At 40.9% G+C, this 18,931-nt stretch overlaps 1 protein-coding gene across 2 annotated transcripts in view; it reads right to left on the bottom strand.

Annotated features, from left to right (window-relative positions):
• nova2 (NOVA alternative splicing regulator 2) overlaps positions 1 to 18,931 on the bottom strand; it is a 94,041-nt gene that overhangs the window by 19,462 nt on the left and 55,648 nt on the right. For both annotated transcript variants that reach the window (XM_024804839.2, XM_023154401.3), the window contains one exon: positions 17,183 to 17,349. In XM_024804839.2, the coding sequence (XP_024660607.1) occupies positions 17,183 to 17,349 (167 nt within the window). The remainder of the gene's footprint in view (positions 1 to 17,182; positions 17,350 to 18,931) is intronic.

Genomic DNA, 18,931 nt, shown 5'->3' with positions numbered 1-18,931 from the left:
ACAATAGCAAAAGAAGAGAGAGACGCAATGTGAGTTGGTGAGAGAACAGGAGATGAAGAGTGGGAGGGAAGGATGGATGAGAGAGAGGGAGAGAGAGAGAGGGATTGCAAAGAGGCTACTTGTGTGGAAAAAAAATAACATTGACTCCCAGGGGTCAGCGTTGCCATGGAAACACAGCTCCAGCATTCAAAGGGTAGTGAAAGGGAGTGAGACACACATATGTACACACTCTCCTCACACCCAAACACGGCGCAGCATATTTAACTTATATGCATACAGAAATGAACAGAACAGTAATGCTCGCCAGTCGATGAATGAACTTAACGCACTTCATTTAGCCTTTCACAGTTAAAAGAGAATTGATTCACAGTGCATTTCTTAACAGCTGGAGACCATTTCAGCCAGGACCACTATAGCCAAAAGATAATTGATTATTTTCATCTGCAGTACTTCATATCTGGCATTACGGCTTTGCTCTGGGACCTCCCTGTGTGTCCACAATCATAAAAAGAGAGCCAGAGGAGGAAAAAGCAGCAGCAAACCCCTTACTCACAGGCTGGAGCAGGAGTTAGTGATGACAGACACCACACTGAAGTGGGTTTCAAAGCAGCATGCAGGGTGCAATAACTGTAGGCTAACTAAAGTAATTTAATAGCCGCCTTGCATGTGAGAGTTGCAAACTGGAAGCAAAATATCAGCTGAAGCCACCAGCTGATATGGGCCATCATTGAGATCTGTTGATCTGCTGGAATTGCATCTTCCCTCTTCTTCATGTTTTGCTGAATGAACAGATTAAAATAGTCGTAAGTGTTAATGTGAAATTTACGGGAGGCGCAGTCGTGGCAATTGCTCCACCCCTTCCACAAAAAACATTTAACTATGTGGCTGAAAGTTAGAACTGGTGGCAATTCTAACACCTATTCTTTATCTTCGTAAACATGTAGCTAATTGTATCTGATTTGGAATGGAACTTGTTCAAGTGCTCTGCTGGGAGGAGCCAGAGACGCTGAACATGTGGACAGTGCAGACTGAGCCACTAATGAAGCCGTTAATGCCTTATAGAGTTGAACAGCTGTAATAGGAGTCTAGCTTGCTGGGAGAAATCTGTTTTTAAATGTTATTTTGAGACAAAAGCAACACATTCTTTTTTTTAAGTTTCTATCTGCTGATTCGCTGCATAGTTTTTTTTTCTAGCTTTTTTATGCCGCTCTCTTGATATTACAGGTATGACCTTTTAAGTTGGACATAGAGATTTAGTCTTGTAAACCTAAAATAACTCTCTTATGGTGTTACAGAGAAGCTTGCCAAGTAGTCAGACTAAAAGTGAACACATTTCACTGAATTTGCCCTCTGTGATTTCTCTGGGTTTGCTCTAAGGTTAAATTCTGTTTATGGCAAGGACATTATGCAGTTAGCTATAAAGTTTGCCGTTTCCACTTTTCAGGGACAGGTGATTGAAGTGATTCATGTTCATTTTGTAAAACAAGCTTACTTGTTCTGCTTTATATACACTGTTGGTTGTTCATATCGGTGGTAAGTGCAAAATGACATTAACCCTCAAAAAGATAAAATTATCAATTTGTTTTTGCCCTCAGTTTACTGGTGGATAATCTACAATAACCCTTTTGTATGAAAAGGTTTACACGAGGGCTGTCTGCCACAAACAGATCTGATGTCTGCAGGGAGCTAAAGTCTGAATGAACTGCGTATATGAAGGGTTCACTGCTGCTCCACTGACGCAGGCAGTGAGTGACGCATCCCACTCTGCCGCAGCGCTGACCTCCGTGCACAATAAAAGCGTCACTTTGCTGACTGAGAACAGACCAGAGGAAAGTGTGAGACTCGTGCCAGCATTCAACAGCAATAATGGAAAAAGCCCTCTGCTGCAACTTGTTGCAATATGTGATCCTTTTCTCTTTTTGTGCACACAAGACAACAGAAATAGAAACAAACAACCTGCAGCAGATGTTGTGGACTTCTGCTGCACATCAGCCACCTAGCAAATAAATGAATGCCCTGCCTGGACTGCTATCTGTGGTCTGTCTGAGTGAGAAAAATGCTTATTAAGTGCAGAAAGAGAGACGTTAGGTCGGAGAAATGGGAGGACAGCGAGCGGAAAACATCACTGAGTTGGCATTGATGAAGACAGGGGAGTAAAATAGGAGAAAGAGATGGTGGAAGGGGATTATTGATTCAACAATCTGAGATAAAACATGAGCAGAGCCACAATTTTTTTGTTTTCTGGCTTTCCATGTAGAGCACGATGGGAAAAAAAGAGCAGGAAGACAAGGTAAAGAAGAATGTAAAGGCCATTTCATTATTTTCCCTGTCTGACACTTCTCCTTTAACCCCCAGCCCCCATTTGCTGCAGTTTTAAGCCGTGCAACATTGTGTGGAGGCAGCCTCGATTACAGAGGCTTGCTGCCACGCCGAATCCCGTGTGCTCTGCACTGCAGCTTTCTGTCAGGCGGGAGATGAATTTACATAGAAATAGAAAATTAGTGAGAAGCATGAAGGAGGGAGCGGATAACAAGAGCAAATTCAAACCTGCAGACGGCGTCACATTTTTGCTTCTCACTGCTTCAACTTGAATATTAGCAAATTATCTTTTGCCTGACCGTGTTTGTTTGTGAGACGTTTCTTTGGGATTAACAGGTTTTTTTTTTTCTTTTGTCGGTTCGTCATTCCTCTCAGACAGAATGGAAATTTGTAGCTAGTTTCTATTGATTAGCAAGCTGTTACGGCGAGGCACAACACAGCGATGCTCCTTCAACATGTCTCTTAGCGTCCTGCTGCTAACGGAGGCTTCGCTACAATCTGCCGTCCTGTGTAGATTCAGGAGAAGAGCAAAATGCTAACAAAGTGTGAACACTGCTGAGGCAGAGCGATTTTAAGGATTCCTTCCTAACACAATATAGTTTTAATACTATAAAGCACTGAAAGAGAATGGGGGTGAAATCATTCATGAAATATTTTCCTTTATTGATTTGAATAATATTACAGTGAAGTCACAATAAATGTGCTGTGCTAACATAGCGTTTTATGTGCTTTATGTTGTTGTTGCATCATCCACCCACTCACACCCACATCACTGGTGACTGAGCTGCAATATAAGGTGCTGGCCTGCCATTTGGAGCGTCAGCGTCTTCCCTGTGGACACTTCAACATGTGGCGCGTCTGGGGACAGAACTGCCACATTTAGTAGAAAACCTGCTCTACCACCTGAGCCACAGCAGCCCGTGATATAAAATAATCAACCTGATCTGTAGTACAGCGCACCCAACTGTTCTACATTTAATAACTCACGCACCTCATTCATTTGGAGAGAAGTTAAGTGCTTTGGTTATGTCACAACAGATAATCTACAAACTCTCAGAGGTCACACAAATGTGTGCAATTTTCAGTATTTGTTATTTTTTAATGACTGAAAGTGTTTTGAAATTATAATGTGTCATAATTCAGTCCAGATGTGTGTGTGATGGGAAATGATGAAAGTTTGAAAATCATTAGAAAGACTAAACATGCAGGGATACTGTGCACAACTCATGAAGACCTCACAAATCTTGAACATGAATTTGAATCTTTTTTTGTTTTGTTTTTGTTTACCAATAACTGATTGTAATTGACTATCAAGGCCTTTCTAAATGTCTCTTAAACGAGCCCTTGGGCAATCTTTTCACATGCGTTTAGACATTATGTTTAACAGTATTTACTTGGCTGCCGTTTGGTCAAACTGTTTATGGTAACCTTGATTTAAAATGTTCCTTTAGTCTAATCCAGGGATGTCAAACTCATTTTAGTTCATTAACCACATCCGGCCCAATTTGATATAAAAGGGAGCTCGACAAAATGCAAACCATAACATAATAAGCTATTGCAAGTACATTCTGAGCATGAAAGAAGAAAGTTTAAGGAATCACCCATTTACAAAACTGATGATTCACAGCCTGCAAAATCTTGAGAAAAACAAGCACAATTTTAACAATATGCCTAAGTTTTTCCACACTGACTCAGTTCACTGTCATTACACAGAAATGCTACTGTTGTAAATCAAAGAAGCACCCTGGCGCTGCGCCTTGGCTACGCCATCCTCCTTCGGTGTGGTATGGCAGGCCGTGGGTAATGTCTTTTTCAGTAAGACGGCTGTTAGAGATGATTCTGCAGCCTCTGGTTAGGGTGAGATTAGCAAACGCACTCGTGATCTGATCCTTTCTTAACACGATGCAGGAAAAATCTTCATGGTGTAAAATACTGTCAAAACTCTGCAAACACTCATTCTAATCTGAACAGATGATTATGCTAATATCTACTGCTAATAAGTTAAGTAACAGTCAAATTTTGGATGTAAACATTTGTACAGATATCCTCTAAGCTGCCAGATTTGTGAAAAATTTGAAAAAATAAAATAAGATACCACTATTTGGCACTGCCTTAGATTTCATACAGCGGTCTAACCGTACATCCAAAATTCTGTTCAGGGGCAACGTTCTTTGCAGTGAGCAGATGAACCGGGTGGGGGTGAAAGTAAAGATGAGGGATAAAATAATGAAGCGACAACCAGCAGGAGAACTGCAGAGAGGAAGGAGCTGAAAAGATTTTACTCATGAGCCCTTTCATCCTCTGCACTCTGCACTGTAACATTCACACACACATCCACAGAGTGTCGGTGTAGAAGTGGGAGGATAAACAGTGGTGTACAGTGATGTCTGCATCCCTCCTGGTGCTACCGATCACATCTACCATCTTTATAGCCGACTGATTCTCTGCTAATGAGGTTCTAGATTTGTCTCCACTCCTCCTCCGCTTGCTTCACTTTCTTTTCTCGCATTTATTTCTTTCCATATTGTTGATGCTTTTTCCTTTTTAAGGTTTCATAAACGTTAAAACATCTGTCAGTCCCTTAAAGCTGTGTAGCTGTGTACTCTTTGCGTCTTTCCTTATGCTGTGCTGTACTGTTGTAATTTTCCACTGTTCATTTCTTTCAATTTTCTGTGTTCAGTAAAGCAAAGCTCTTCTTGCAAGGTCAAACACAACTCACTCCCACTCCCACACACACACAAACACACACAGTTTTAATATGAAATCATCAACTTCATCCTGCTTTTATTTAGCTGACGCTGTTGCTTTGACTCGCTCCAATGACCGACTCAGCCAGGCAGCTCCTACCTACCCACAATCCCATGCTCCCAGCACCTTTCTGCAGAGCTGCCACAAAGAAGATTATGTGACAGTTGGCAGCACGCAGGCAATCTCTCCTACAGTGACAACTCTTTCATTATTTCCCCCCGTTAGCTGCTCAGGTTTAAAGCTTTTTGTTAAGGTTTCAGTTTTTTCTACGTTTTCTGATCTCAGGTGTCTCCTGTTTTCATTTGATTTTTTTTCCCCTTCTCTTTGAAGAGTTTTATATCTGCTGGGAGAAACTTTCTTCCACAGAGCAGAGGAAGGTCTGGCTTCTATCCAGCTGCTGACAAGAACGCCCTACGGCTGCAGCTGCTGGGCTGAGGTCAAAGGTCAAAACCAATCTCCTGCTCGTGAATACACTCATGCAAATAGTTTGAAGGAGCAGGGATGTGAAGTGTTGACTTCAGCAGGGATGCCAGCTTAACAGATAAGTCCAAATCGATATTGGGATGATTGGATTCAGGAACAACTTGGAGCGTGTTCAGGGTCTGACTGTTGGGACTCTCAAATAAAAAGTTCAATTACCACAGTTCAAAACAACAACACGAGAGATGTTTGGGTATTTTTCTGGAACTGATTAGTTTGTCACACTGGGTCAAATCCTAACTCGACAAGTCATAGACATTAATTGCTCTCATTAATCTCCTTCCACCAGTTCATGCTTTTAAGCAATAAACTCCAATAAACCTTATACATTACTCACTGGATGTTCAATGGATATCTGTTACAGGAAATAAGTCTCCAACCTAATGTACAAATAACCAAATAACTGTACAATTAAAAATAAATTATAAAGTAGAAGACATAGAAGAAAACACTAAACTGAATCCTTCAGTATTTTGTATCTGCTGATGGTGCTGCAGAAAACATCAGCGGTGAATGACACTGAATGAAGAGCTCGCAAACATTTGCCATTTAATATATGGACAAATAATTACTAAGATCTGTCATAAAACATATTATATTACTGTGATCCAGAAGGAACCTTTGTAGCTACTAGGTGCTTTAATAAATTTGTTAAAATGTAGAAGATTAATGAAACGTTGACAGACTATAATTAAACGCCCTAAAAAGATGTTCTTGCTTGCTGCGATATGGTCCACTTGTCTCCACGTCCTTGTGTTTAAGCAGGCAGGCTGAAGGAGACAAACGCTTTGCTCTGCTTCATCAATCAAAACGTGTCACTTCACTTTGTGTATCAACAAATGTGTGTACGTATTTGTTTTTTGTCTCGCATAGACAAGTCAAAGTGATAAGCTAACAGGGGTGCCGGGATCACCGAAGCGTAACGATCCAAGAGAGCGATGCTTCATTTCACGAGCAACCTTAACGACTAGCGCAGACACATGTACGCTCACAGACACTGCACGTTGCAGTAGCTTGTTAGGGCTTGACCTTGATGTGCAGACATATTAACACGCAGCTTTTACGGCCAGCTGCCTTTCTCGAGTCATTCCCTCCTGTGTGTGTTCAAATTTCATGAAACACCAAATCTGCAAAATGGTTTCTCTGGAATCTCCTGAGGTGTAAGAGGCTCCTGTTCCCATTCTGATTAGCCGAAAACAAAGTCTGTGCAAGTTTATTTAGAAAAATCAGGGTTGTATTGTTTATTTGAGACTTTTACTTGAGCACCAACACAACTCGGGGAACAAAAAAATCAACTGAGGATTAAGAAACATCTAATAGCACGCCTGCTTTTCACATGTACATTTATCCAAATCCCTGCAAGAATTCACTTGCATTTATCCTTTCTGTTTACTTCTGACTGAAAATATCCAAATGGCATTTATGAATGCAACACAACCTCTACCTGATTTTAGCACGCTGTTCCTTATTAAAATTTAGGATTGTCATGATGTAATGATGACATTGTGTTACAAACGTTGTGTTGCAATCCATCCAGGTCACAAGGCCATTTGTCAGTGTCATCAGTGGATGCTAACATGAACACACACACACACACGGCTGCTCACACACATCATCATGCACCGATTCACAGTTTCATCCATATCCATGTGAGAAAAACAAGGACAGGCAAGCACACACAAACAAAACAAAACACGCATGTTCTCGGCGATCTCCCATGAGCGCACAAACATGCAATGTGAGCGGACGGCGAACAACTGTTGAGGCTGCTGCAGTTTGAACTTTGAAGTCTTAAGCAGGGGACTTTAGTTTAATCTGCCTCCTACTGATCCACAGGCTTAGTCACCTCTCTCTCCCTGTGTCATCCCTCTTTTTCCACCGCTCTCACCGGCTTTCTTCTTTCATTCTCTGGCTCGCCCAGAAGCACAGAAACCCCCTTAGAGGTTAAAAATACCAGAATGACAGAAGAGCTGGGCTACAATGACCAACAGCAAGAGAACATGATGTTAACTTGGACGCATATACAGAACAGACTCCTATACATACCCACGCACATGAATTTATAGCTCGTATACCACATCATCTAACTTTCAAAGACCTCAGGTCTTGTTCTTGCTCCATGATGAGGGTTTCTCTCCCGAGAAACTGCCGTCACAAGTGCAAGCGCAGAGGGAATATGTGCGCAACGTAAAATTACATTACATTTTCTTGCTTTTAGAAAAATAAAGCTGCTTCAAGGACATTAAGCGTTTTTGGGGGTTAGTTTTAAGCATCATTTTTTCTTTATTCGCCTAAACCCCCTGCATGTTAGGTCACCAAATTGAAAATATTTCCATTTGCTTACATTTAAATGCAACGCGTTAAAAAACGTAGATACAAAATGTACAGATGTGGTCTTTTTAATTTGTTTTTAAGCTTTTCGGGTGGGTGTCATGACAAGGGAGCTTTTGACTTATTTCAGGGGATTTAAAGGGAGTGTCTGAGCAGCAGGAGGATTATTCCTGGCTGTCATCCTGTCCTTCAAAACAGGTATAATGCAGAATTACTGATGTGCAGTTTTTCATATATTTCAAAATGTTTTATTTAATTCTAGCACATGAGTTTGCAATATGCTCTCCACCTGTGGTATTTTTCCAAGAGTATGATATTTCTAAAGTTCATGTTGGAGAATTAAAGCCTCTTGTTTACATTTTGCATGCGTCTTGATCACAGATGAACAATAAAAACACCAACCTGATCATAATAAAGATTTGGCAGCAGTCATCTATCGCTGAACAGAAAGTGAGCTAAACCTAACTGAACAGAATCTGAATAAGATGGTGTTATGCATTCAGGAATCATTAGACATGAGGAATGGTAAGTTTGCAAATATTCATTAAATCCCCCTCAGAAGCATTACAAGACCATACCCAGAGATAGGTTTTTTCTTCCTCCACACCAGCTTCAGTCTGCTGTTATATGAACCGCTTCTTGGCTGGGGGAATATTAACTCAGAAGCATATACACTCAGAGACGCCGTTAGCTTGCTACACTGGAGATGAAGACGAAGGATTAACTGCAACTACTTACAGATAATGTAGAAAATGAAAAACATTGTTTTAAATGGGGAGAAACCATAAGTCTGTTTGTGTGCGGACCAATCAGATGGCAAAACATGAGACGGGGAGATCAAACTCATTACGAAGCCTCCTTCTCTTCTTTTCTCCATGTGTGAGATATTTCCTTTGCAAGCACATCACACCTATTAAAAAGCTTCATCTTTCTTTTTTTAATCAATTCACACACATATGTCTGAGGAATGAATGAGATCACACCCTAACTTGATAATTCTCTGCGTGTGTGCGTGGTCTACACCCTGAAGTACAATGTGAATTTCGGGCTGAGATAATAAAACGCAGACAATCATCTGTCTTTGGAGCAGATAAGGGAGACAGAAAAATAGAGAGTGCGCCTGTAATCGCGCTGACTCGGCAGCGAGGCAGACGTTGCAGATTACAGGACTGACGGGAGAAAAAAAATGGATAAAATGTTATGTAAGAAAGCAAATCGCAGAGTGTAAAATCCTGTGTAAAACATCTGCACCTTGAATTTTGACTGAATTTAGCCCTAAACTAAAGCAATGACAGATATTTTTTATATATTAACAGCCTACATGAATACATCGACTGCCTCTTATCTGGAACACCTACATCGATCCCGATCTTACTGCAGTGGAGGGTTTTGGGAGCCTGGATTTAAACATCTCTGAAATGAAACCTAGGAACCAACTCACCTCGCCAAGTGGTTTGTTCCTGACATCTGAAGTAACCGATGAAAAAGTCTGTTTAACACGAGCAACTTTTAACCATAAATCTTGAATTTGCTTCTCTTTGTTTTCTCTTTTTGTCTTTGTTTAAGCACAAAGTCATAGTTTGGTTAAAAATAGAACCTTTTACAATGTTAAACACATCTAAATGTAATGGAAGCAGCACATATTTATATGCACTTATTCACACAGCCACTACAGGCTGCTTAACTTTGAAATGCACCTATAAACAGTAACAGCAGCTTGCACAAATTATTTTCAGGGGTGGGGCAGTTACTGATAACCATGAGGAAAAGGCTGATGAGGTAAATCACGTCCTCCAAGGTACAAAATACTGGGTTGGGTTCCACCAACTGGTCGAGTTGAGCTAAACAATTCCTGTAGAAGTACACAAAAAGGAAACCATTTGGTTTGTTACCAGAGGAATTAACAATAGATTCAGGCAAAACCTTAAGGGCTAAAAATGAATCTTATAAAAAGTTAATTGATAAAATAAGAATGTGATCTTGTGGAGCAGGAGTCTGTTTACACCACTTTATGATCACAATGCTTTTGTCATTCATGGTAGCCAACAGAGGTCAGCTTTTTGTGATGAAATGATCAGCTGATCCTATAATGCCAAAATCCCGGGTGCATTCATTCACTGATCAGCAGCAACAACACAGAACTTTTCCTAACTGCTGGTGTGTTTGACTCATCGTTTGGCTGAAGCTGACTTATTCCTTTCTTGCCAACTAAGCTGCGAGTCTTACACTCCACCTCTATCATCTGACTCAAAGTGAGCCAGGGGCCTTCCATGTTTTCCTCGCATTCACGGCACACTTCCTGTGCAGGCCTGCAATAACAGGAAGTAGGAAACAGGTGTTTGCAAAGGAGGTGAGAGGTCACAGGAAATGACCAAACAAAGTGGCTGCTTGGAAATACTGGAGCTGATGCGAGTAGAGGCATGTGCGTGTGTGTCTGTTCACTCTTTAGCGCTGCTGTTATTACAGCATAACAATGTTAAAAGGCTACTGCTATTTTCAGTCTGAATAAAGGCCAGCTTGGTCTGAAAATAGCCCCAGAAAAATACCACAACAAAACCACAGACCATTTGCAGATGATCTCACAGGGGACACAGCTCCGAAACGGCTGCTTATATCTAAACAGCATAATGCAACAGTAACAGGGGAGAGGGCATGCTTTACTGGCCATATGAAGTAGGTGGTGCTTTACTACATCGCCCACAAACGCAGTCTGGGGAGTCTCCAGGGTGCTTTGCCTTTAAACAATCACTGATGTTTACATTCGTCTGCATAGGAAGGCTTTTGTGTGAAGAGTGAATCAATAATGCACATAAAAAGAGGAGGTAACTGCTGGTAATCTAAAACGTCATCTCCCACAAGTTATAATTTTAGCAAAACGACAGAATGTGAGAGACTGTTAGAACCACATAGTGAGAGGAGCAAATAGCACAAAAACACCCGAGCTGTGTTGCCACCTTCACAAATCTACCTGCCTAAAAGTGACCAACATGTGTAAGTGGGGATGGCAATAGTGATTCTTTTAAATGGGTCATAAATAAAGTATTTATCATGGCTTGCTTCAACTCTTAACTGGATATGTGATTAAGAAAATGGATGGATGGGTGGGTGGATGGGTAAATTCTAATCCCTTGCAGACTCCACAGACCTGTAGTTGTTATGATATTACTTTCTACTCTGCTTGGAGGGCACATTACATAAATGCTCAGTGGATCTCAGCGTTTATATAATGCTTGGATCGTATTTTCCTTCTGGGCAATATCCCTCCACAGATTATCACACACTGTCCTTATGATCTTTCACAGATGAACTGTCCTTGTAGCAGCGAGAGGACACATGCATATGGCCTTTCATTTAGATCACTGTGATCTAAGCCCATCCATCTTACAGCTGTAAGTCTAACACTAAAGTTACAGTTGCATAAAACAGAAGATTATGCATTTCGATACAAAAGAATGATTAAATTAATCAAGTGGATAAATTAAGCTACCTAACCAGTACTGTGTCTCAGTTCAGATACTTCAATTAATACTCTTCCATGTGGTAGACTATATACAATATACCTACTTGGTAGTGTGGTGGGTGAATTTTGACAGAGTAATGATGTTTTAAATCTAAGACAGTAAACTGTGTTTACTAGTAATGACCACTGCAGCATTCGACTGTAGCTGTGATGCTAGCTAGCTACTTTAGTTTCACAACATGACAACTTGTCGAGCGTCTGAGCAATTCATCTTCATTCAAAATATAAACATGAACACCAAACAGTCCTTCAACACTCTTACAGTAGATTTAATCCCTGATGTAATTCTGCCATCGTCACCAACGCGTGTCTAGCAGTGACAGAATGCTAGCTAAAAGCATGGCTTCCTCCTACTAGCTTAAAAACTGATTGATGCTAACCCCCCTTCTGCACAGAAACCACACAGGGTGAGAAGTGTATAATTCACAAACACTTAACTGTTTGGGAATTATGTGCACACACATCTGGATGCACTTCATGTAGCTATACTTTTCACAGTTAGTGCACTTTATGCAATGAAAATAGCAAGTGGAAGTGTGGAAGTGTGATTGGAGATACAGCACATTAAGGCAGAGGAGCTAATCTCCTAACTGTGTTGTACTGGGAGGAAATAGTTGCTTATAACTTAAACTTTTGCTTTTAAAATAGGAGAAACTTCCTTTATTTTACTTAATGGATCAACGTAATCTATGTAATCTATGAAACTCCAACTTTATCTAATGAGATACATTTTCTAATGTAGGTTAAAGTTAAAGAAAAAAAAACTTGTTTAATATTTGTGCATCAACATATATGAGTGAATTTTGAGAGCACTCACAATCTATGACTATTTAAAGATGGATCAACACTGTCCATCGTAACATTAGCACGTGCCACAGTGTGAAGAGGGGCATGGTGGTGTTTTACAAGAGTGCAGTTGGAGGTGTAAACAAAGGCAAGCAATGAATAATAAAGGTAATGAAATCCTTCAATAAATTCTCTTCATCTGTACATCACTTCAGACCTCATTAAAAGAATTCACCCAGCTCATAAATCACTTCCTCCCCGGTCTGTCGTCCCGTTATGCGGCCTTGAAGTGCGGCGTGCTGTCTGTCGGTGTTCTTGTTGCTGTTTTTCTTTCTATCAGCAGCTGCTTATTCCACTGAAGCTCTCTGCCACTCTGCAGCTGTCGGCTAACAAGAGTTCAGATCTGCTTCCAGCTTTCAGTCACCCACTCGGCCAGTCAGGCTAGCACTTTTGGCTCTGTTTGTCTTCTCCCTTTCTCGATCTATCTTTATGTCATCTCCTTTCACACTTTTTTGTTTTCCCTCTTTGACCCAGTCTTTTGTTCCGACATTTTTCCTCCTTTCCTCCCACAGACACCCTTCGGATATCTCAAATTCTCACGCTGCTCCCCTCTTTTTTCTGTGCCAGCTAGTCCTATGGGGTCAAACACTAAATGCCAACAGCAAATGCTACAACAGCCGCGGCCTCGACAAGAAGAAGGAGGAGAGAACATTTTATCCAAAACCAGAATAGTCGACACAATCGGCAGCCGCACTACACGGGGCGCCAAGTCATCCTTCAGAGGCACATGTGTGTGAGTGTGTTTGTAAATGAGATCCATTCAGCAGGTCAAAGTGAGTTTGTCTACAATGGGTCGGACAAGCGTTTGCACAATGACAGCCACGCTTTTAAAATGCTGTGAGGATCTACCAAGAGTTCTCATCTTACTAAGGACAACATTGCATTTGTGTGTATTTATGTATGGCTGTGTATTGTAGTGTGTTTGGTTACTCATCGCTGACAAACTATCTTCCATGTTACATTTATGAGTATTTTTCTTTGATTTTTTCAGTTTTAAAGACAGAAACTAAGATACACTGTTCAACTTTTGTTTGATGATTTTTACACCACATGTAATCCTCCCAATTATCTGGACTTAAGTGATACTACACTAGCTTGTGATCGTACCTGGAAGTCACGAAGTAGAACAAGAAACCTTTTGCTTGTTAGACAAATGTTTTTACGCTTACATTATAGAAACACATAATGTTTTAGATGACCTTGTGTGTCCTCTTCATTTTTATTATAGTGTTATAGGATAGCAACAAAAACATACCAGATATCCCTGAGGGGTTAATGTGAAAAATGTGCAAAATTACAATAGCGTAGGAGTTAGCGTGTTTGCCTAACACACAAAAGATCTCCAGTTTGCAGACAGGAGGAAACACAAACCCCAACATTGTGCCGTGGGGATCACAAGCTAGTGTAATCCCACTGCTGCTGCCAATCCTGGGTAAATGGGAGATTTGTGTCAGGAAGGGAGTCTGGTGAAAAAGGACTGTGCCAAAACAAAAGTTTTATTAACCTCACAGAAATATTGTAATTAGTTGAACAAGAAAATTGTAATTACCAGAACTAAATCGTAGCGCAAACAAAAGCAAAAGTTGAGAAAACTGAAACAGCCAATCAACCAAGTTGCTTACAAGTTATGAGTTTTCTCAACTTTTTCTTTATTTACAGTGAGTATCCGGCATGGCCGAAGAGGCTATTTTAGTGAGGGTGTTCTCCTTCTATGTGTGAGAACATGTCTTTTATCTGTGCATTGTCAAATGCTGCCCAAGTCCATTTGACTGCCTCTCTAACATGGTATAAATAGCCTAAAGAGCAACAGGGGATTCATCATCTATTATAAGTATCTAAATATCAACAGCTATTAGCCTGCCTGTCTCCCTTTGGCTGCTCGTATCATCCAAAATAGCATTATCCAGCTGTCGGTCAGCCTCCGGCTCAGGCTCATGATGCACAAGCGGCAAATTGGACATATACACTAACTGTATACGGAGGGAAAGAAGGACACTTGAGTTAAATAAATAATTCAGATTGGAAACTGGAAGCAGCTAACCTTGGTCAGTCCAATAGTAACAAAACCGCCTACAATCTGTGCAAAAACTGAAGTGGAGAAATTATAATTTGCCATTTCTCACCCAATAACTTCCCTGGAGCCTGCAATGGTTGCCTGGCCACGGAAACCTGAGTTTGGTGTGGAAAAACTTAACAGGCCGTAAGACCATCTGTCAGTTTCCTGAACTGCTGCACCGACTACAAGCCAAGTCTTATCGGCCAGCTTCAGTGGCTCACTCACTTATGCTCTCCTAACTGAATGGGATGGAAGGAGATAGGTACCATGACCCATGGGTGTCGCATACTTTTCGACATATAATATGCCTTTCCAGTACTACATATATTAAAATGATGAAATTAACTTTTCAGACACAGGGAAACAAAACACCAGATGTGCTAATGCGCTTCAGCATCGTTATCTGCATGCAGCAGCTTTTAAAACGCAGCAGCCTTTTTGAACAATTTGCCCGTTTGAGTTCAACTCTGCTGGGTATGTGTGGGCTCGAGAATTCTCTGTATGAGTGTGTGTGTACCCAGAATTGATTAATTATGCATAAAACTCTCTTTATAACGGCACCTCAGAATTGTGCACTCTGCGAAAACACCATCTCTGAGGGCTTTGTTGTGTGTCTGTGTGTATAAAAGTCTGATAACTGTAATTATTCAAAACTATAAAGGCGTAGCGCTCCTTCCCCTCCCCAGCCCCCAAATTCTGCTCATGACAGAGGATGAGAAATCGCAAACAACGAGGGAAAATGTACGCAACTCTAATGCAACACCCGGACTGAGAGCAGAAGAAGAAGAAAAATAGAAAATTCTGGCATAAAAATAGTTTTTCACTCTGCAGCACACATAATACATTTAGATTATTTTTTTAAATGTGTGGTTGCTTTAACAGCCTTTTAAGTATAGTTTACACTTTTTAGTGTCTAGTGCATTGTGTGTGTGTGTGTGTGTGTGTGTGTGTGTGTGAGTGCCAACAGGCATGGCTGAATGCACTGTCTGGCAAGCCTGAAGAGTCAATAGATGGAAACAATGCCAGACTTGACTAATCAATGAGACCAATCATGAAGAGAGAATGATGATAATCACTTAAACAGATTGGGATCATAATCAATGTGGCCACCCTAATTGTCCTCCATTACACAGCTGGTATTGGCACTCACATTTAGTTGTGCGATCAGCAGTGGACTGAGTCTGTGCGAAGCACTGAACTCAGAGTTTCTGGGCAAACAACAACTTAGTGAAATGGTGACACTTGTGCTGCTTCTGACTTTTGAGTGCTGCTCCAGACAATATAGTGTGGGGCGATAACAGCGGTGTATGTGCTAAAACCACAGTCCTGCTTTTAATGCACTAACCTAATAATCAGCCGCAATGTGTTTGATGAACACTGATGCACTGTGATCAAAAGTTATATTAGAAATGTCTTCTCATATCTGGATCTCGGTGGATGGACAGTTTCTTCCTAATGTCACAAATTAAGTTAAAGCCTTTGATGCATTCCTGTACCACCGAATGCAATATTTCTACCACTACCAAAGTCCAGGGGTTTAAAATCTGTATGGACAGAAACAGTGAGCTACCTACGCATTACACCTAGAGAAGCTGCTTGGTCATGGAAACCCACGAAGCTCCTGGCGCACAGTTTTTGTGCTGATGTTAATGCCAGAGGAGATTTGGAGCTCTGAGGTTGCAGATTCAGCAGAGCGCTGGTGACGTTTCTGCACTTGGTCAATCCACTCTGTAACCTTAAGTGGTTTACCACTTTGTGGCCGAGTTGCTGTGGCTCATATATGCTTCCACTTTGCAGTAACACCACATACAATAATCACAGAATATTTAGGTGGGAAGGAATTTCACACTGATTTCACACTGATTGCTTCAAGGTGGCTTCCTTTTAAATTGCCTGTTGTAAATTCAGTGAGCTCATTAGAATGACCCATTCTTTCACACATGTTCCTAAATGTAGAATGCATAGCTAGGTGCTTGGTTGTATATACCTGTGTCAAACTGGGAACATCTAGATTTAAAGATTGCACCCACTACTTTTTTTTCTTTTGCCAATTAATATTATGAAAATATAACAACACACACAGTTAGAGATAAGAACCCGAAATAACTCAGTAAGATTAGCTATAAGTCATGCCCACACTGTGTGTGTGTGTGTGTGTGTGTGTGTGTGTGTGTGTGTGTGTGTGTGTGTGTGTGTGTGTGTGTGTGTGTGTGTGTGTGTGTGTGTGAGAGAGAGAGAGAGAGAGAGAGAGAGAGAGAGAGAGAGAGAGAGAGAGAGAGAGAGAGAGAGAGAGAGAGAGAGTGATCTGGACACTTGCTCACACTTCCTCCCTTAGTGGGAAGTCATTTCCTGTTGGGATGATTATTTAGGGATTTGGCACAGTCAGCATGTGTGTGTGTGTGTGTGTGTGTGTGCGTGGTGGGCAGGCCTGCAGTTGATGTCACGTGTTCGTGTTCATGTCCCATAAACTGCAGCCTGTTTTATGTTCGCATATTACAACGAATCTCATCTAATTCACTCTCTTTTTGATCTTTCCACCTTTTTATAAATATTTCCTTCTAATATTACTTTCTCTACTCCCTCGCTCTCTCTCGTCCTCCCTTGTGTGTGTACATATCTGTTTTGCCATCATTGTTTTCCCTCATGTTGTGCCTCATTCAACTTTACTCAGGCAGAAAATCATAGCCCATACACAGAAACAAGCACACACACAGTTCGCCATTCCAGAGAAAACCAAGGAAACCAGTTCGTCTCCTCCCTACCTTACACACCCAGCCGCCTCTCACACAAACACAGCTAATAAACAGTTATTTAAAAGAAAACAAGAATTCATGAACATTAGTATTTTATTGGCTTTCCTTGCATCCTATAATGAGACTGACCTGTTTGACTCGGTCCGGGTTGACGGTGGTCTGCGGCTGCAGGATGCTCACCGGCTCTGTCTTCTGGGTGCTCTGAGGCATCTCCCTCACCTTCTCAGCGATGAAGTCATGGACACCATTCAGTGCCTCCACAGTCCCCTGGATCAGACACACACGCTCTGTTGTGCCTACACAAACACACACAAACACACACACGGATGGGTCAGTGTGTGAGCTTAAACTGGTGGCTAGTGGTATCGTGATCATCATTTCAAGCAAAGATAAATAATAATCATCACTTGTCACGATATGAAACCATTCAGATGAGTACTTTTAATCTCTTGAGTACTTTTATTAATCAGCGTGCTGTGCAAGCCTGTAAAGCAGGGTGGCAGCAGCACACCACAGCTGAGCGCTACTGCAAGAAACATGCAGAAGAAGACGGCAATCCTTATAATTTAGTCAGCAGTTATTTCTATCAATGTGATTCCTATATTTACAAGATCTTTTTGAAATTATGACTGACTGTATCCCAGCTTTTTTCTCAGCATTTCAGAGAGGTTTCTGCAGCTTGGTGGGAAAGCACAGAGAGCAGGTAGAGGTTTGATGTAACGCAGCTCTCTCAGTTTAACTTGAACGTTCAGAATTTTCTGTTTTCATCTTCTTTATGCTGCTGAATAGAAATAAAACCAGCCATGGCACATGCTTCTATTCAAAAAATAACAACTGTGAGATAAGTAAAGATCGCAGGAAACTGTAATGATCCCCACTGGGAAATAACACTGCAGCAGCGGGAAATAGCAACAAAGAGAGAGAGGGGGTGAAAACACCAACTATCAAGAAATAGAACAAAAGATCGAAGTGGAGAAAAATGAACTTTGTATAGGTGCTGTTAAAAAACACAACAGAAAACCTAATTACAAACTTGTAATTACACAAATAACAAATGAAAGTATTGATTTAATACATCGTGCGTTTGTATATTTGCCAGGGAGAGAGAAAGCTGTTCGGAGTCAAAGCTAATTAGCCGCAGTGTCCACGAAAGCTAGTAAAACATGATATTCTTCACCTCACAGAAAGCATCAGGGTTCATATTTCCTCTCTCCTTCTTCTGAACATATCGGCATCGCTCAGTTTATGTCTGTTTCCAGGATTTCGTCCAATCAGGAAATTAATCCCCAGGGCACAAGAAAAAAAATCAAACATGCTGTAATAATTTCCAAGCTTCTGCTTCAGTGTGTACACCACATGTGTGTGTGTGCATTAAAACTGAGCATCGGCTCCAAATAAGCTGGACAAAGTACATCACGCAGAGCTGTGGATGCACGGGGGATTCGCCCTCCACTACTTCAGCAGGAGAAGAAAATCAAAATGCAGCTTTTAGCTTCAGTTTAATGACGTTTGCATCTGCTAAAGATTAGCTGCAGAAATTGTAATAATATACAAAAAAACCCACTTATATGGCTTTTGACAGAATCGCAAAGCACATCAGTTCAGGATTAATGTCATGGACATTATTACCGTAATGCAATTTTAAAGTGTAAATTAAATTGAAAAGCCTGTACTGAATTACCTCTTCACTGTATTGTTTCTTGATGTAATAAAAGAGGAGTCAATGCGTAAGATTATGATGATTAATAAGACCGGACAAAAAACACAAATTCTATATGACTTTTTCTTCTTTTTTGTAATGAAATCTGATAAAATAATGCAAGCAAAAACTTTTATTAAACTGGAACTCAAGCTCCACGGGGCACAAGATGACCTCAT

This window comes from Maylandia zebra, linkage group LG14 (assembly GCF_041146795.1).
Source record: "Maylandia zebra isolate NMK-2024a linkage group LG14, Mzebra_GT3a, whole genome shotgun sequence".
Lineage (NCBI taxonomy): Eukaryota > Metazoa > Chordata > Actinopteri > Cichliformes > Cichlidae > Maylandia > Maylandia zebra.
The sequence above is the reverse complement of the archived record's forward strand: the minus strand, read 5'-3'. Positions and strand labels throughout refer to the sequence as shown.